At 31.9% G+C, this 21531-nt stretch overlaps 2 protein-coding genes across 2 annotated transcripts in view; both read left to right on the forward strand.

The window, feature by feature from the left end:
- The window catches only part of Smp_135870 (beige/beach protein-related), a gene marked incomplete at its 5' end in the record, with an annotated part of 112583 nt that extends 92820 nt beyond the window's left edge, over positions 1–19763 (forward strand). Inside the window, 9 exons of the mRNA XM_018789535.1 lie at positions 2469–2526; positions 4928–5272; positions 6440–6685; positions 8939–9311; positions 12380–12433; positions 12623–12840; positions 16351–16438; positions 18141–18462; positions 19422–19763. Coding sequence (XP_018654969.1) covers positions 2469–2526; positions 4928–5272; positions 6440–6685; positions 8939–9311; positions 12380–12433; positions 12623–12840; positions 16351–16438; positions 18141–18462; positions 19422–19551 — 1834 coding nt within the window. The 3' untranslated portion in view covers positions 19552–19763. The remainder of the gene's footprint in view (positions 1–2468; positions 2527–4927; positions 5273–6439; positions 6686–8938; positions 9312–12379; positions 12434–12622; positions 12841–16350; positions 16439–18140; positions 18463–19421) is intronic.
- On the forward strand, positions 13740–15756 carry Smp_187870 (beige/beach protein-related; the record flags this gene model as incomplete). Its single annotated transcript, XM_018789537.1, has 2 exons — positions 13740–14147; positions 15451–15756. 2 exons carry the CDS (start codon positions 13740–13742, stop codon positions 15754–15756), a joined length of 714 nt encoding a protein of 237 aa, XP_018654971.1.
- Positions 19764–21531: the final 1768 nt, after the last annotated feature.

Raw genomic sequence — 21531 nt, forward strand, 5'->3', positions numbered from 1 at the left:
CAATTCTGGTTGATTTAAATATGATGTATGAGGTTCAAGGAGATGAGTAAATGCAGTAGTATGATTTATTCCCACTTTCTCTAATTAAAGTCTAAATGGTGTAGAATAGAAGTGAGTTTTTGCTACTTATGATTTTTCTCTATGCACTGTTTGATTACGAAATTCGTACAATAATTCCATCAGTTCTGTTCATTTCCGTCGATCATCAGATGAACTTGTATCGGTTTCTGTTATCCAGCTCCTAGGTTTATATTAGAAAGTTGTAATTTTGTGTAGATATCTTAACATTATAATTAGTTACATTGTTATATTATTTACTACCAACAGCCCAGTACAAGCTATGTATATTGTAGAGGATTAATTCCTCTATATCTGACTCCAATAAATAAATAATATCCCGCTAACTGATTATTTACTGCAGGCTAAATCTCCTAGTAGAATTACGGGTTTACTCGAGATTATTCAAAAGCCTGAACACCAGTTGTAGAGATAGTTTATTGTTGAAGCTCGGTAAAAATCCACAAGCGTACAGATAGCAAGCACACCGGGAAAACAAGCGAGTGTGTGTGTGTGAGTGTTAAAAATCATATATATTTATGAGTGTTAATGGGTTGTGGATAAATTATTGATTGTCTTTGTTCACAACCAATGAGAGAACAGATTAAAGATTGATGTGCAGACACATGCGCTCAATCAGACTCACACATAAACTTACAGTGGGTTAAATGTTAGGATTACAGAGAGCACACAAAAAATACAGTAGTTGAATGGGCTTGCTACAATATCTCACTTTATCTAAAACGTGTCATGTAGATACGCTTTCATTTAAATGTTTATGCTCCTGTTGTGTGTTTGGAAATTAGTACCTAGTTTTTCAAACTCCAAAGCTTCATCAACGAAACTATTGTATGACAATTATAGCTAGTTTTCTGTGTTTAGGTACTCAATCTTCGTTTGTAGCCCGTCAGAGTTAATTCTGTATCTTTTCATCAGCGAACACGAATAATTTTATTATTTATCAATTTAACGATTTTCTGTTTTGGTATCTAGTTTTACCATTATAATTTATTCCCTAAAATCAATTTAATACTAATATTTTGACCATTTGCACATTCAGTTGTTCATATGATTTCTTATTATCACATGAGTTGTTGAGTATGATTGGTAACAATTTAGAGAATTAATACTATTTGTATGAATTAAGTTACTGATAGATATGTTAGTGATTATTTCGATTGAAATTTGCGTGATCTAAGTTGATGGGATATATGATGTTCAGTGAAAAATAGTAAAAAGCGTGTCATTTTTATTAGGATATCAAAAAGATTTTCCAACTACTATAATTTTGCACTTACCTATTATATTACTTTTAAAAACTAGTCAAATTTCAATATATAATTCATTCAAGTAAATTGCTCTATTGTTTTAAACAAGTTTAAAAATAGTTTGATATCGCCTAAATTTATTATATAAAAATTACTACTTTGTCGTATGAAGTAAATACACTTAGACAAGGAGTATTTTCATCTTTTTAAAAAGATAACTAGTGTATATCAATAGTTCTAGTTAGCCTAATAGAATTTGACATATTAAACCTTTTATTTATTTTCCTGTCATTGTTTAGTTGTTTATATATATATATATATATATATATATATATATATATAGAGAGAGAGAGAGAGAGAGAGAGAGAGAGAGAGAAATTTGATAATGACTAGTAGACTAAACAAACACGACATTGGTCGCTATTTAGCAACCGTTTAACTATAAATGCCGCAGTCCTAAAGATCAGTCGCCTGTTGTACTCTCAGTATTAGAGTCTCAGAAAATGATGCTGGGTGATGCGAATTCTTGTCCCTCAGTGTGCAGACAGTCCTTATTGACGATTGTGAACCTGTACGAAACTTACGTCTAAGGTTTCCTATCGACTATCTCCAATCATTTCACATGTATTTGTCGGTTAGTAGCAAATCTTAAATTTTTAAAGATAAATCTTAATTGTTGATAGTTTCGACTTTCAACCGTTTAGTGGAGATAGATTTGATTTTCGCTTTGTCTACTTTGGTTCAATCATTTCTTTTGTATCGTTAATCCTCTCCCTAAATACGTGGCTGGAAACTGAGTTCAGGAATCTGTGTTGCATTTCAGGTTAAATCAAGCTCTTTCTGTAACTTAGCTAGATACTGGTTATGTTTTTGCTTTTTCTGTAGACCTATGAGTATACCGTCTCATTGCTGAACTCTTAACATATTGGGATTTTTTTATGATTAAAAGTTTATTCGATATTCCGAAATATCTGTTAAATTGTATAATTAATTTACTCAATGGTGTAACTTATAGTGAGTGTTCTTATTGAGCACGTTTTGAGTGACATCATTTCTAGAGAGATATCAGTTGTATCATATTTCTAAACTTATTTGAAAATATAACCTTTATCTGTTTTTTTATTTCACCGTTAATATTTTTAGCTCTCAAAGTTTTTTCAGCAGTTTACTTGGTGTAAAATCAGTAGTCCAACGATGGGAAGTAAGTTTCTAGTTTACTAACTTTTTTTCTATGTTTTGTTTTTTAGCATTTGTAATACATGAGAAGATTTTTATGACATAGATACGAGTCGAGAATATCCTTTTCAAAAATTCTTAACTTCTGCAGTTATACAACTACATACAGTGACCACGGCTTCCTACACCCGAGAAGCCTCAGCCATTAGAGTTTAACCTCATTTGGTGTTAGTTAGTTACCGACCGAAGACAATGAAAGATGGTCGCGCATTATCGTGGATTAGTCGGAATTGGACATTAACATCGTTGGATGCCGGCTCAGTGGTTTAGCGGTTAAGCATTTGCATGAGAGGTCGAAGGTCCTGAGTTTGAGTCCCTCATGCAGGATCGTAGCCGCGCACTGCTGAGGAGTCCCATACTACGACGAAACGGTCGTCCAGTGCTTCCATATTTTTAATGCTGGTCTAACATTGATCGGTTTACAATCTCAGTAATGATAAATAATTATAGTGTGAGAGAAATAAACATGTAGTTACACATTAGATCTAACGTATGGTAAAAGATTACATGATTTATAAAATGGTATTAATTAATTCATAAATAGTGAAGTAGAGTGAGTGATAACCAAATTCTCTGTGCGTTTGGAAGATTATTATTATTGTTAAAATTATTAAAATACAAAGATGTGTGAATAATATGTAAGATAAATTCAAGTTGTGAAAATACTAAAGGGAAGACTGTGTAGATTCACTAGTAAAATTAGATTGTCTGGTTATTAAGATTACTATTCACGCATCAGGCCTGAGATTAGCCAAGATACAAGAAGCGGTTCAGTATACATCGTTTACACACTGACTACAGTTTTTAAAACCGTCTGATTATTCCCTCTGTCGTCCGACAAATTTTCTTCAGACATTTAAAAGTACGATATTTCTTTATATTACTTTTGGAGCATACTCGATTGAAATTTTTCTTTCAAGTTATGTGAATAGATTTACTTTTGTTAAGCAAGCACAGCGAGCATTGTGTGGTAAAGTAAATTCATTTCATTTCCTTTACTCTGCATTTTATATGCACTGATTTGTTTAAATAAATTAAAAAAATTTGAAATGTGATTTTTTTATGCAACATATATTAAGTCATTTAGGACACTAAGGAAAGTTAGTATAAAACTTTCTATATTCAAGCGAGTTCAGTTTGTGGGTAAATGGATTAAGCGAGAGAAACAAGATGATGTAATCTAAGTTATTTCGTCTCTATTCCAATTTCTATGTACAAAAGAAACTTATTGTTCACCTGGCACTGTCGTGGTAACCGTTTCACTGGTAATCTTCCCTTTATTTGTCTTCTCATGAAAATATTTAAAGCCTCCTTTGTTTGTTTTACCTCATCTTTATTTGGTCATAATAACACTTATTGTTCTTGTGAGCAATATTTTCATTCCTAGTTTATGCTTAATAAGATTCGTCTTATCATTTTAACATGATTCTATGGTATGTTTGAACATTTATCTATTTCGTCTTTCGTTTCTTCACACTCTCTCCAACCATTATCATCATATTTAGTAATTTTGTTATCATGACTATTATGATTACTTTTTTAATTACTGTCACTTTCATCATTCTGTCCATTGTTGTCTTAACAATCGGCATATGACTCATATACCCAAATACTTCCTACACTCTTTGTTGCCTAATTCAGTCACTTATAAATTGAACTTGTATGAATATGGGAAGTGCTATTATAATTATTTTTTTTTACTGATGAACTGAATGACGTTGTACATGTTATACACATAATTTGATTTGTAATACATTTATCGTGGATGCACACTGCTGAGTCCCACAATAGGACGAAGCACCCCTCAAGTGCTTCCAAGTTCTTAATGGTGGTATAACATTTATCCATTCATAATCTCAATTATGACTCAACAATCTACCTAACCTTATGTTGATAATTATCTAAATTAGTTGATATGTGGAAGATTTAGAGTATACGAAATGAAATGAATTTAACTCATCTCACAATCCTTGTTATTCTTGGAAAACGTTTATCAAGGGGACTAAAATCGTGAAATAGATTCGTTGTAAGATTTATATTTCTGCAAAATAAACACATCACTTGACGAAATAATTATTGAATAACGATCACAGTAAGCGATCCCTCTTCATAAGTTATCAGAACCTGAAAAAATAAAAAATGATTTGAAAAATATTAATACATACATGGTTTCTTCACGAAACCTTTGGTTTCTGTTTGGCTTTAGTTCAAACCAAAGGGTGCTTTTCCAAGCAAAATTAATAGCATAAATACAACGAAACTTTGAAGACAATCGAATACCATTATTATCCTTGGTTAAAGAAATAATTCCGCTAATAAATTTGTCAAACTTTCTTCATTTTTTATAATTTAAAAACATTTTGTAGCACGGAGAATTGAGTAATTTCGAATACTTAATGTATTTAAATACACAAGCTGGTCGCTCATATAATGATCTTATCCAGTATCCTGTATTTCCTTGGGTACTTGCTGATTATGAATCTGAGGAATTAGATCTGTCAAGACCAGAGACATTTCGTGATTTATCTAAGCCAATGGGTGCACAAACACCTGATCGCTTAGCTCAATTCCAACGTCGTTTTAAAGAATGGGATGACCCTACCGGAGAAACACCACCATATCATTATGGTACACACTATTCATCTGCTATGATTGTAGCATCTTATCTCTTTCGAATGGAGCCTTTTGCACAACACTTTCTCAAGCTTCAGGTATGTTGTCCTACATTAGATGTTCAATTTTCTATTATTCCTTACATGTTTTGACCTAATCCATAAACATATCATGGCCTAAACGTTCCCACTTATTGAAGTAATTCAATTAAGTCTATGTTTATTTTTTTAGAAAATTAATATACTATTGGCATCAGACATTTAGTCAGTTATAATGAAGTTTTACGTTGCTTAGAAAATTTCGGGCATGAGTAGCTGAAAATCATCCATCATTTATGGGGCTCTAGGAGTTCTGATTCTCTTTTGTCAACTCCGTGCTCATAATTGATAAAACTGTCATCTGTAAGAACTGTGCACCTTAATGATTAGCTACTCAATGGCAGTTTTCATCAATGTATTCCATCAAACTGACTATAGAAAGCATTGGAAATTATTGTTAACATATTATTTTAATGCTCTGAAGTTAATTTTAAGTTAATTCTAATTTATCTAAGAAATAAACGATATGGATACTAATAAAATGGGAACATTGCTAATGCATAGGTTCAACTACTACCTCTAAATGCCTTGGTACAGCCGAGAGCGGAGAGAGTCCGCCCTCTCTCCCGAAATGCTCTCACATGGTCACGCGTATATAGCCTCTGCAAGGGAAGTCCTTCTCACTGCCTTCTCGTGGCATTACTGTTGTTTACGAAATTGAGAGGACTAAAAGCGAATGTCCGGCGCTATAACCAGGTTGGTGGACATGGAGTATCTGCCCACAGTAGTTGGAAAACCCTGATTCCAAACCAATGGTGCACATGAGCTCCAGTATCCTGAGGGAAAAAATGGCGTATGAATCAATCGTTGGTGACCGGCTACCATGGAACTGCATCTCCTTACGATGCTCCACTACCTTGTGGATCGGATCTTTAGGTCAAAGGCTCGAGGTGTGGCCCCCTAAGAAAACCACCTGCTTTGGTTTGGGCACCCGGGTAGTATCACAGCCCTCACACGAATGAAATGAGATTTGTGTGGCGTAAATATATCTGGTGCCCCTTTGTACCAATATTGATGTGTTTAAATCAATAAATTAATTAATTAATGCAAAAATGTCGAGTGATTATAAGGAGTAAATAGTATTTTTTGTGCACGATCTAACCTTACAACTTATTACAAAATTGAAAATTTACTGTTTTTGTTTTCTTAATTCTGTTTTCTTTTAAGGGTGGTCATTTCGATTTACCCGATAGAATGTTTCATAGTGTTCGAGATACTTGGATTAGTGCAAGCAGACATAATATGGCAGATGTACGTGAATTGATACCTGAATTTTTCTATTTACCTGATTTTCTTATCAATTCAAATCATTTTGAAATGGGCATTAAACAGAATGGTGTTGAAGTGAATAATGTAGTGCTACCACCATGGGCTAAGTCTGATCCACGTGAATTTATACGTGTTCATCGTGAGGTAAGTATCTACAAAAAAACACGTTTATATTTGAGCGTATACATTCATTTCAGCTTTCATATATCAACATGTTTGTCTTTTTTTTATTACCCTCTGTGTTTTAATGACATTTTTGTACAAAATGATTTACTTATGATAGGATAAAGAAATTTCACATATTCAATGAGTAATTTTCCTAGAGAAAGCGACCAATTCAAATTTATTAAAATCTCTTAGGAAAATCTACCAATTCATACATCTGTGTATTTTTTGTCCTGTAAATTCTTTTTACAATCAAACAAAATGATACACTATAGATTTAACCATCTGATTTTTCAAAAATAGTTGAATTTAAGTAGTAATGTGGCGTATGCTACTTATGTCGACAGACATAAGTAGTATGTAACATCAATCAGAAGTGGGATGCCTGGCAGCAGAAGGTTAAGAAGATCGAAACGAAGAGAACTGGAAGTGAAACATGAAGGAATTTGGAATTGGAAGAATCATGAAGTATGTGAAGGAAAATTCATGAGAGATTTGCAAATGAAGTACTTAATGTTAGGTTTTTTACATTTTACGAAAGAACTCTCTTATTTTGTATGGCATAATAAGTTAGTTGTCCCTATCTGAGTTCTTGTTCACTACAGTAGTATTCGATTTGCTTTAAACCAATCATTCCTTAATGCATTTACTGCTTCATTACTGAAAGTGTACAAATAATTCATTTAAAATGTACAGTATCTCACCGTTGTTCACAACAATACATCTTTAACATTGAATTTTAACAGATAAATAATATTGGACTATTAATCATACTATTATATCCACTTATAATGTATTTAATCTTAATATAAAATGCTTGTCTTGAATTCAACAAATGAAGTACATTCTTGTCATCTCCTTTTTTTCTAAACCAAAATTTCTTGGCTGATTTTTCTCACTTACCATTTATATTAAAACTAGCTTAAATATTATTTCCCATCTATTTGTTTTTTCTTCCAATGTGAGTTATTTTTTTCTACGAATGTAGGTTTAGTTGTTAACTTTCTCATCCAAATATTCATTCTACTTATTTCGTTTAACGATTGATTACTTGACACTATTGAAATTCTATCTATTTTTATTCTCTAAAATGTGTCACTAATGTATTGCTTTTTAGGCTTCATTCATGATTGTTCTGATAACTGATTATTCTTAGTATCGATTCACATTTTTATAATGAATGTTAGTAATACCATTTGATTTCTGTAGACTGAAATAGATGTATCAAAATTCTAACCACTAGTCCCAGTGACTGGAAGTTGATACATTGATGCTACACATGTATATGGCTTGAGAAATAATTATTTTGTGTTTGATATTTTTTGTAAACATGGCTTAGTGAATGTGAGGATTTCGTTTCAAGACTACTTTGGACATAAATTTTCATCAGTCGAACATGGGTAAAAGCTAAGAAAGATGTTAAGATGACCTATTAGAAGCATAGATTGAAGGTATCTAAGTTTCACGGTTATTTAAAACTCATTGGATTGTTTTTCATATTGCTACGTCAATGATGCTGGCTAAGAACTGATCAACTACTATGTAACTTGATTACTTTTACAAGTAATATTTTACATTTAAGTGTTTGAACTTCCTAGCAATCTGCCGAGTACTCTACAATATTGAGTATCGTGCAGGAATTGATCCTGTGAAATTCTAAAGGGATTTAATGTGTCTTACGTGTAAAGTTTTAGTTTCTCCTGTACGGTAGAGTTGTGAGCACTACCTTATTCCCGTAGTAGGTAATTTTTTCATTTCAAAATTGAACTTCACTCAGTCACATTGTATTTAAATAACTAATTTTGATACTACTTCATCGTTTATTAACAATATACTTGGTGTTAAGAGTTTTCCACATTTTATTACAGATTTGTTACCATATGAGGTCAACTAAGTGTAGAACTATAAAATACAGTAATTGGTAAAATAAATGAGTGGTCTTTATCTTATCCCAATTATATGTTAACGTCAGAAATAAAGACTTCTAAACTTTATTCATCGTCGTCTTCTTCCTCGTCGTTAGACAATTGTGGTCTAATCACCTGATCTGAAACATTTAAACTGGTATTGTAGAACGATTTTTACAACTGAGTACTTCTAAGATATTTTAATCAAATGCAAAATAGCTTTTCATTATTTGTCTAGGTTTTTAAATCTACTTTACCATCAATTAAATTTTATGTTACAAAATTAATTAAATAGAATATTTTACTGATTATAATCTATTTCTAGGCTTTAGAGAGTGAATATGTATCAGCACATTTACATGAATGGATTGATTTAATTTTTGGTTATAAACAACAAGGTGAATATGCAATACAAGCAGCTAATGTTTTTCATTATTTATTCTACGAGGGTAATGTAGACATCTATTCTATAGATGATCCATTGAAACGTTCTGCTGTAATTGGTTTTATTAATAATTTTGGTCAAATACCAAAACAATTATTTAAAAAACCACATCCATGTCGACGTGTAATAATTCCACGTCCATCTACACGTTTTTTAAGTTCAGCAATTGGATTTAATTCTGGTAGTCAATTAGCATGTGAATTATTCTATCGAAATCTTGATATTTTAAGACCTAGTCTCCAACCTATTAAAGGTTAGTTTTATATTTGATAAAAACGAATAACTAATTTTTATATCAATAAAATTCCTTTGTTTATTTTCCATTTCTGTGTATAAATTCAATTAAAAATCGATTAATTAATTTGTAGTGATCAAATTTTTATTATCATATCATTTTTTATGTACATGAACTCTATTTTATCTTTTTAATTCAACATTAGTACAATTTTTCTGATATTGTGAACAGTTAGTTTTATGTTTACTCTTCGGTCTGGGCACGCGGGCAGTATCACAGACCACACAAAAATCAAGTAACTTGTGTGGCGCATATGTATTCGGTGCCCCTTTGTACCAAAAATAAATATCATTCAATTTAAATTGTGTAAAGTTGAAATAGATTTTGCTTGCGTTATGTTATTTGATCTGGATAATTTAGATTCCGTAGCTTTCGTTGTTATTCTGGACAACATCATTAGCTCTTATTTCATGTATAATTGAACTATTTAATTAATCTACAAGTGTTAAACCGAACGAATTCGTCTGGGAATTATTGTTTTCAGAGGTTTTATCGATATTTTTTTTATCATTGTTCATATGATTAGTTGACCGTTTTTGTACAGGTTGGTAGATAGTATCTATGTCAATGTTTATTTATTGGACATTAATTTGACTATCATGCTTTCAGAAACTTTTGTCATTCTTTAATTTTCCTAAAATCGCATGTATGTAGGACGATTATAGAAGGTTGGAAATACTGGTGTTATGAGTTATTTTGATTTTTATTTATTGAACCTCATTATCATATGTTCAGTGGCTAATGTGTTTGAAATGTTAGAGAATACTTATAGCTTACTATACTTGAAGCTGAAGTGAAGAAAATAACCAAAAGGTTTCAAAACTAAATCATTGGTGGTTAATGATGATATATCACTAGAACGTCTATTTATGTAAACTTATTTGTATGTTAAAGAAGTATACATGGGACTTGTTGGAGTATGGGCGAATCCGTTATTCAACATTTGAATTCACATTCGGCTGATTAAGAACTGGTTTTTCGGTTTACATACGTAGCTTTTCCAGTGATATTGATAAATAAGCTGAGGACAGTGTAAAGAGAGACAGTTGAATAAATAAAATCCATTCGGGTCAAGTATTCTTTATGATCCCATTCTTCTTGAACTCTTAGTTATTGTATCACTCATTAACTGTGTTTATCTGATGTAGCTCATTCTACTGAAAAAAACAACAACTTAATTCTATGATTCTATTCGGTTTGGGAAATAGTTAATTTCAGCAAATTGTAACACAACTATTACTGATTAATCCTACCTAAGCTTAATAGTAGGAGCTTTTGACTTTTAACCAGTGATTTTTGAACTTGAACCGTGAAATACATAAACTTGTATTTAGTAATAGACAAGTTACTTTGACACTTTTCTAAATTAATTGATAGATGGCCTTTACCTAAATTCCAAAAGTTTTTGTCCAGTCGATTACAAGAAGGAATTGGTTAAAACATTATTTTATAGGGTAGAAAGGATATGTACCACCGGCAAACTTGAAGAAGAATTGATGAACTTTGGAAAATGTCTAACGGAAAATTGTTACCCAACAGAAATTTATAGACAAACATAAAAAAAAACTAAAGAAAACAATACAGAGGTGATTACGGTCAATAAAGAACCAATGTCTATCAATCTCAACTTCAAAGGTGATAATGTCGCAAGCACAATCAGCAGGAGACTGAATACTGCACTACCCAGAACTTATCCAGCACCCAAACTATTAATTCTGTATAAAACAACATGTTCAATAACTCAATCAAAGGTTGACAAGCACCCCTTTCATGTTACCGCCAACTGCATTTATAAATTTACGTGTACCTGCCAAAGCAACTACATCGACCGGACAGAAAGGAGGGAATATCTTAGATTTTTTGAGCATGTTCCAAAAAGCCTCAGAACAAGAGAAAGAAAAACACTAAAAAGGTGAAATTACCAACCATCTCCTGGATACAGGACATCTGTTCGATACCTTGCAATCTTTCAAGATGATCAGTAAGCAGCCACATGTCAGTCTTCTTAAGTTTGTTGAAGCCCTTGCTATCAGTCGTCAAAAACCTGACTTACGTGGTGACAAATATTTCTTCGTTACGTCTTAAAAATTTTTCTAAAACTTTCTCTTCTATTTATTACATCATTGAGTTTTATTCCAACTATCCTCCAGATTAATAATCTTATTTTATTGACTGAGCTCTATTCATTTTATTCCTATCAGCGTTTACTCATTATGTAATCACTTATTTCTGGCCGTTTGAACTGTTGTCACAATCAATGTTGTAGAATTTTTCTTTTACATAAGGTATATATTTACAATATTCAGCCTATTAAATTTATTTACACCCTTGCTATACTTTACTAATGTTTCCTCAATATAACTCCCAACTAAACCCTTTCATGTAAGTAATTTAAAGGCATAATGTAATTATGATTTTAAATATCGCAGGTCGTAAGCAGCTGACGTGAACCAATGAAATAAAATGAATCCATACTATTTTGCTAGAATCTTTGTTCTTGCTCTTTTCAAAATGATTAAGGAAATTATGTGTATGAAATTTACACAATTGATTGATATATTTGGAACCAAATTCAAGTTAGTTTATCAGCATTCATGAGATTGTGTGAGAGATAAATAGTTATATGGTTTTGATCACAATGTCTATGACAAAGAGAGGCTTATCTTACTTCCCTATAGGTCAGGTCGAAATTGTTTGATAGTAATTGCCTTTAGGAAATAGAGTAAAAATAACGTTAGTTGTTCGTTAATGATTTAGAACGCTTCATAGATATCCTTTGTAATTCTACTATCGACCAGATGCTTGAGAAATAGCACTTGTGGAGAATTCACTGGTTTTTAGACATTGGTTTCTAGGGTCGTGTTTAGAAAACCCTGGTAGAGGAGCATTTTTTTGTCAGTCCTTTCCACATTAACTTTTGTATCGTTTTTCTTTGTATGTATTTTTCTCACATATATAATTTCATTTCAGTCACATACTTTTCACTTAGTGTTCTCATCATTAAATTTCATTTTGTTACAATTTAGAATTAAAACATGCGGTTGGTCAAATTGTACAATTAGATCCACAATTTATACCGAGTGGTGCAAATATGAATATGATGAATACAGGAGCTACAGTGAATCGTCCTTTACTTAGTTTAAATATTAATTCAGATAATCCGAATTATGATAATGTTAATTTTTCTGGAAATAACAATTTAGGAATAGGTTCCGGAGGCTGTTATCAAACATCGACTACAACTTTAATTGGTGGACCAGTTGTTGCAGTTGAACAAAATAAATGTCTTCTACCACCAAATTATACACATTATCTTGCATGGGGTTTTACAGATGGGAGTTTACGTTTAGGCTCTTTATTCGATGCTAATGAACGCGTACGATATATATTTGAGATGGTTGATCAAAATGAAATATTATGTTGCACATCACCAAATAAGCATACGATTATTACAGCTGGATTAAGTACTGTAGTACGTGTATGGTTTGTAAGTGATTACTTTTTGTGTATATGTTCTGTTTCTCAAGTTTGAAATGAATTTCATCTCTGTCTAATTCATGGCTTTTTTAATAAGTTCAAGTACAGTGAATTATATCTTAATTTATTTGGTTTTAGAGTTTATGATTTGATCCATATGTTCAGATTGTTCAAGATTGAAATCCTTTCTGTTCACAATAATGTATTACGTATTCTGAACTTCCGTCTATCTCGACAAATGTTGTCTGATGTATATGTAGGTTGAAAGAAAGCTAATGATGACCAAACAGAGATGTAGCCTCAAATCATGAAGTCATCGATTTTCAATATGAGTCATGTAATTAAATTCAAAATATCAGGTTGGGAACCGCGCAATTATCGTAACCAATGTTTGGAGACTTTAGGTGACATGGCTTAGAGGTGGTCTTGATGGAAGCGGATACATTCACTTTTTGTTTGTATTTAAATCTTGAGTTTCAAAAATATTTGATACTTATCATTTGGCGGATTCATTCTTCTCAAATAATATCTTTGATGCCTTATATTATCTACTACCACTGGTACTCTAACTTGTTATACTACTGTGAGACGTCATACCAATAGATTTAACTGTTATACTTCTTCTTAAAAAAGTTAACCAGAACGTTTCGATGACTAGCTCTTGAATGTTCTTTTTAAAGATTGATCTAACTGATGCGATGATTCTTGAACGGTTTTTGGCTTTCAAATTTCTTACACATTAGTAATCTATAGTTTTGAAATTCTGTGATATAATCTATGTATATTATGCCTGGGAAACTTTTAATCGTTAAAAACTATCTATTTACGTAAATTTATTTTATACCTCCTAACATATATCTTTTCTTCTCGACTAATTAATAGCTTAATTCTCATGAGGTTGGCAATAATATGACAAGTTCAAATAATCCGTCCAATATTGGAATGGTATCAGGTTTATCATCATCAGTCTACGGATGTCAATCTTTTGGAGATTCACGTCTTAAACTTCGTGCAACACTTTATGGACATACCGATGCTATAACTTGTTTAACTGCATCTGATTCATTTAATCTTATTATTAGTGGAAGTCGTGATAGAAGTTGTATATTATGGGATTTAAGTCGTTTATGCTTTTTAAGACAATTACCTAATCACATTGCACCGGTTGCAGCTATTTGTGTTAATGAAGCCACAGGTGATATTGTAAGTTGTGCTGGTACACAATTATATTTGTGGAATTGTAATGGTGAACCAGTTGCTTCAATTGATACACCGGTTGGCCGTAATAAACAGATTCTATGTGTTTGTATGAGTACAGTAAGTTATCTTAAGTATCTTTTTTTAAATCATTTTGTGTGAATTGAATAAGATTCTCATTGATCATCACAGTAATAATCAGTTTTATGTTTGTCTAGTCCTTAGTAGTATATTATCGAGGTATTTGGTTATCAACTTAAAACTTTGTGATTCAAACTTTGAAATTTTATAGTCCTGAACACTATCATGACCGAATTATTCCATAATAAAAACTGAAGCCTATCGAAGGGTCTCTACTCGTAATTTGTTTTTGATTTATAATGATTATGACGTTCACCTTCGATTAATAAATTTCCTTATCGGTTAAAGATCCTTGGCGATGAACTTAACAAAATGTATCTTGAATCTGCTTATGTATTAAGTGAAAATTTAAGATCCATGGTCAGAATAAATATGGGTCAGATAGGGTGAGAGAAATAATAGTGTAATTACAATCCGATTAGTCGTTTAGTGGAAGACTATATTGTGTGAAAAAAAGACAATAAGGAGGGATAAATGCGAAGTGAATGAATCATGAATAGGGGAGATTAATAACGATGTTTAACCAATAGTAATAATAATAATACGAAGATTTGTGAATAAAGATAACAGAGACAATTATATTTGACTATGAAAGGTCGTAAGTACAATAGTCAAGTTAGGTCTTCACTAGCTAAGATTACTATTGATTAATTGGCCTTGTGGGTTGGCCAGGGGAGGAGGAGCAGTTGAAGATATTTCTTTTGCACACATCTGTGAATAACGATGTTACATTCAAACACATCATCTTTAGTCCCAAACTATTAGCACTTTTGATTTTGTCAACAAATTGAAATACATCATTAACATTGTATTTTACTAGCTTTTCGTGGAGAGGTTTCAATATAGTTACCAATCGGATTGTAATTACACTATTATTTCTCTCACCCTATCTGACCCATATTTATTCTGATCATGGATCCTAAATTTCCACTTAACATATAAGCAGATTTAAGTTAACATTGTATGTGAGTCACATCAACGTTAACAATTTTATTCTAGTTTGTTTGACAATCCTAAATTCACACGCTTTAAGCGATGTACTATGCCCTTAACCTGGCCATTTTTCGGGATTAACGATTTGGATATATAGTTGTAGTACCTGAAGAGAATTTATCGAAAAGAATATATTTTAATATGATGAGGATCTTTTTGACACTTCTAATCCATGGGTTGTGTATATGTTGAATATTATACTAAATCATCCTTGGTCTTACACTTAATATATCACATGTTATGTTACTGTACTTTTTTTTCGTTTATTCTTTATATTACAAAAATATAGCTTTATGATTGGGATGCTGAAAATGTTATTCTAACCGGTAGTTCAGATGGTGTAGTACGAATGTGGTGCTTGAAACACGTTTACTCTACAGATAACGATAGCGATGCAGTTGACAGAAACACCTTGAATACTAATCGAACTGATGATAGTAGTAATCAACGAGAAATTTCTACTTTTAATACATCACACGAAAACTCTGTAGAGGAATCTCGAACCAAAGACTTATCGGTAAGTTTTACAGTTTCTAACTCTACAGTGGTGCAGTCCAAAGTGATTATAACTGCGATCATTCGCCTTTCAAACTAACTTTTGATTGAAAGATAGTTTTCATCATGGACTGACATCAGCTGAACATTAGTTTAAGTGCTTATTAGTAAAGTTGTAAATACGGATCACTAGTTCTGAACTCACTAATCTGACGATAGCGCGCTTGACGCAAGACCTGCAGGACGTCGATAATTGCTGTCAAATTAAGGGGAATCAATTGTTTAGTATTCAATAACTCCCAATGTTTCCGTATCTGATATCAGTCCTTAACAAAACTTATCTTCAAACTTTAAAGTTTTGTTATTTACCCATCTGTTTATTTTTATATTGAAGTGGATATATTAAAATTCGGTCAGTTAGTCAATCTTAGTAAATGTAGAGCTTGGCACAAGTATACAACCGCTGAATTTACTATCATCACCATGGCGAGAAAAAATTCACTAAATTAACATCTTAGAAGTAGAACTTCAATTTCTCCATACATATATTTCACCTAACTAAAGAATAGATTTTAGGTATTACCGTGGTTAATGTAGGCATAACTCAATATTTCTTCATATCATCTATTTTATATTGCCATCAAAAAATTCTTTTCTCTCAGACCTTCCTTCTTTGTTGTTATTGTTTTAACAGACTTTATCACAAGATTCATCTGACAGTATTGATTCTCCTTGTTTGTCTACCGATTTAACATCGAAGAGAATTGTTCAGAAAGATTCCAGTAAGTTTGTCGTACTTCATATTGTGAGTAAAAAGTGATGGGACGAAATAGTCCCTTGAGTTTTTTTTCAACTCGGAGAAATTGAGAATGCATTAGACGTTTGACTTGATTGTTGTGCGTTTCACTTAAGAAACTATTACTAATTAAGATGGTTTTGAAAATTTTCTAACTTATATTACTTTATTGTAACTGGCGCTCTGAAATGAGTCATTTTCTTTTTGTCATAACGGAAACAAAAAACATTCAATAGTTCATCTTACTAGATCACGTTACTTGACAGCGTGGTACGCTCTACTAAATTATCCGACAGTTCGGTCGTGAATCAGACAAACTGTAACAAGGGTTTATTGAGATATGATACAGAAGAGGGTCATTAAGTTCAATGACATTTGCCATATAGGATAGTTTTATATATTTGATGTGGCTGTATATGCCTGTCTTTAATCCTTGACTAATCACAGGTCGCTAGTGAGACTAATTCTTCTTAATCCACCTTTAAGAAGAACCTCACGCTAATCATTTAAGGTAATTGTTTCCTGTCTATTAAATGTTAAAATGTATCTGGGGATCAATAACGATTTTTCAGATTTTCTTGAAGCCAGAAAAATAGTACATTCGAAACATTATGAAATGAATTTCCTTTTTATAAGCTCTTTATTGTTTCACTCTTTCTTCATGATAGCTTTGGTGAACTGAAATATTTCTGTCATTTCTGAAATTGAAAAATAAAAATCTATTACCAAAAACACTAATTCTAGGGGACGTGGGTACACACCAGGACGAAATAGCTGTTAATTGAACTCTGGTTTCCGTTTGTACTTCAAATGAGGTCATTTTATGACAAATACTACCTACAAATTGAACTAATCTCCATTAAACTCACTCAAATAAAGAAGGTTAGGAGTTACAATGTGTTGACATACACATTTTAGAATAAAATAAATCAATTAATTCATCACACTATTAATGCAGAAAGACTATCATATTTGAAGTGTGCTGCCTATTATCGTCAATCTGCCCTAGACTAATCTATAGTTGCATTAGAGTAATTATAAAATGTACTAAAAAGTCATTGATTCTTTGAGTATCATGTAGAAAATTCCTGGATTTTACAAATAGAGCAAATCCATGCGCAACATTGTGCGGTCATCTACCATTATCTTCGGTAGGTAACTGCCTCACAACCGTCACAGTTCAACTCCACTGGTCACGGCTTCTCATTAGAACTCCATGTTTTGTTGACTTATATGGCTAATACAAATTTTAATATTACTTCACCAATACCAACTGACACTCATCATTCTGATAGTTGTGTATATTATTAGTGTTTCATCTTAGCTCTTTATATTCCTTTAAACCTTGAGATTAAAATTGCTTCATATCTGTCTTTCTTCTTGTACTATATCCTTATATACAGCCTTTCTTTCAAACATTACCACCACTAAATTAACTACTTCTATGAATTCGGTATTCATCTTGTTGTGCTAATGAGGTATGGCAACTTGAACCGATACATATATGTGCCTGGTCCTACGTTGTAGTTGGCTGACTGACTGATTTCATCTTAGTTCATCATAGTAGTACAACTAACTTTTGTTTTGTAATATTTATAAGCTACACCATTTAATATAGTGTTATTTTTTTAATATCGTGATTTTAATATTGTAAACATTCTATTATTATGAAATTCTTATAATTGTAGATGTTAAGAAATGGTCTCGAATTCTAGTATTTCGCAGTAAACTTACCATGCATACAGCTTATGAACGTTCCGATAATAAGTCTCCAGCTGATATTACAGCCTTAGCAATATCTCGAGATCATCGTTCTGTCCTAGTTGGTGATGCTATCGGTCGAGTATTTGTTTGGTCTGTACCATCAGATAATTCTCGTGGTGGTATGACTGATCAATGGGTTAAAGATGAAGGTGCCACAAATTGTGCAGCTGATGGTTGCGGAACACGATTCTCTTTAACTGAAAGAAAACATCATTGTCGAAATTGTGGTAAAGTGTTCTGTTCAAAGTGAGTTGATTTTTAATTCTCTTTAAAATTGAAAATATAATTTATTATGTACACTTTAATAATAGTGACTTATTCAAGTTGACCAAAGTTATTTTCATCTTGTACCCATACTTGTAGATCTGTAACATCTTTCAAATTTCATTTGAATTGGTATGTTGTCTGAAGAAATGTCATCAATGCGATGTTTTAGTTGTTCGTGTACTCAACTGTTAACCAATAAATTGTAGGTTCGAACTCCATTTCGTCTACTAAGGATTAATACAGCTAGGTAATGTTATTTATACTTACGCAACCAGTGTGGCTCAATGCCGAGTACTAGCTCCCACTTGGTAAATAAGTTACATTAGATTATAGTAGGTAAATGCTTGTCAGTAAATCTAGATTTATTTCCCCACTACAGTTTTAGTCATAATCAACATGGAGTCTGATAGATATTTGTGTTGGCTCAAGCTACTATACCACATTAACACGATAAGAGGAAATAGAAAAACTAACGGAGTGTAGTGAATGGATATAACATAAAACTCTCTTTGAACCTAGTACATAACGATAGCGTCATACATTTTCAGATTGTCCCAGATAAATCAGCCAATTTGAATATCAGTGACATTTACTAATCAGTAAAACATTTTATTTAAAGAATGTTATTACTCTTTGCCCTTTCTGTTTATTCAACTTAATGACTATTCTTGTTTAAGGTTGTGAGATAATAAACACAAAGATTTGTTGTTTTTCACTTCCTGTACAATTTTTTGTGAATAATATAATTTGGTTCAACCAATATTCTACTTATCAGTGTCATATATATAATTTTGTACTAAGATATAAGTTGCGCAACTTATGTTCGAATTTTCGGAGTTTAAACCAAATAGTTGTAATAATTGTTACATAAACAAATGTCTTCCATCACTTTTTTTTCTTATATTGAATTTATTTCGTATTTGTTTTAATAAATATAGATGTAGTCGATTTGAAAGTGAAATATATCGACTACGGTTGTTTAAACCAGTTCGAGTTTGTCAATCATGTCATAATGTATTAAAATTAATTCAAGCACCACAAAATCGTGAAGTAATTCCATCTTCTTAATTAAATTTTGTGTGTAAAAGCAGTTTTATATTGTACATATATTACACATACTTACATACATGCAAACAAACATTCCCGTTATTTATCGAACATTAACTCCATTCTGCTTGTGTAATTCTTGTTTGGAAATATTTGTGCTTATTGAAATTTTGCTCTTTTTTTCCCTGTAAAATTATTCAAGTGTAATTGCTTTTGCCAACTTCTTTGTACATCTCTTAAAATTTGTTTGTCAAGAGACTGTGTTTTGTTTATATCTAACTATTATCCTTCCTATACTGTATTTTTTAAAACAGTATTTACTTTCTGCCCATTGATGTTGTGACTGTAATGGTGGTCGGATGCTAGTTTTAAAGTTCTAATTAATTATTTCTGTTATTATTTAATTAGTTCTTGTGATTGCCCAATGTCTACACATGCATTTTCGCCACTGACTGTATTGAGATTCTGGAACCCTGTGTTTATTTGTATATATTTGAATTTCTCTCAGATTAATGAGGTTATTTTAATGTTGACAATTTTGAAATCCTGTATACAGGATTATTCATATTACGATTATGAAATATGCATATATACATGAATTTGTGTTGATGTGATTGATTTAAATGTGTTATACTTTTCCTAACTGTTATTCCCTAATCCTTATTAAGGAAAAGAGAAAAAAATTACTGTTTTTTCACTCATCTGTTTGTTGTCCAGCAGGCTTTTTTTGTATTCTACTATTTCTAATTTGTTTGTTTGGGTTCTCGGCTATGCAATTCGATCTTTCATCATACTGTGATATGTTTACTTGAGAGGAAAATATGTTGTGTATTTCTTTCATTTAATGATTTGTTCGTAACATATATTTTAATTGTCATAGATAAATCCAGTGTTTTTTTTAAAGAAAAAATAAATCTAAAACCTGGTTCATTTTATAAATTCATTTACAGAATCGTATATTTTAGGTTTACAAAGTTCCATTTCTTCAACTGAGTACGAGTACCTATTGAGTATTATTCTGTAGCTTTTCCATGTTTGTGTTTTGTGGGTTTTTATTTTAATTGATCACCTGAATTGTAAGTGTGTACTCCAGGTGTATAACACAGAGATGGCTGAGTATGTATCGTAACCAACTGTACATTACTTTAATCACCTAGAACACAAACGCTTCCCTTCCAAAACGGACCATGTTCTCTCTCTTACGGTAAACAAAACAATCATGCACACTATTTCAACTACCTCTCTTCTAGTTTGGATTTATTCTGCCAAATTTGCAGATTCTGTACTAAAAATTCAAATCTTCTTTGTTCATGGTTTATTAATGTGTATTCTGTCATTGACTATAACCCTGATCATGTGACAGTTCTAATAAAATAAACATAATAATGGAGTGGGCAGATGTATTCAAATAGATAGCGGATATATTATTAATGTTCGATTACATCACATACTAAATAGCTCATGGAGCATGGTTGTTCAACTAAAGGTCATCATATCACCAACATTTCGACATCAGGACTTGAACGGAGAAATAGATGTTTTTAAGGAAGATGCGTGATCTCTTTTGTATAGGATGCTTAGTGGGGACTTTCAAAGGTATCAAATTATATTGGTTTGTTGTAAACATGTTAGCTTCACCGAACGTAGTTAACATATTTTATGATCTACGTAGTGTTGTCTTCATTTTGGCAGGCAAATCTTATAATTGTCTCAATGTAGCAATTGTAATTATTTGGTCTGTCCGATATTTGTCTAATGGGTGTGATGGTATCTTGCAATTTTTGAAATAATCTGTGCGGTCACCGTCAACATCTGTAGCTGGAATAGAACATAACAAAGCAAGTAGGTAATTCCTAACCATACATTTCGTGTTTGTGACTCATACCATACAGTAATATAGAGTAAAATATCGACCAGATATCATATAATTAGGAAACCAAGTTATAGGCATAACTGCGTCATAAGTGTGAGCGAACTATGTGATAGATCACTAATTAATTA

The sequence above is a fragment of the Schistosoma mansoni genome, chromosome W, assembly GCF_000237925.1.
Source record: "Schistosoma mansoni strain Puerto Rico chromosome W, complete genome".
In the NCBI taxonomy this organism is placed as follows: domain Eukaryota; kingdom Metazoa; phylum Platyhelminthes; class Trematoda; order Strigeidida; family Schistosomatidae; genus Schistosoma; species Schistosoma mansoni.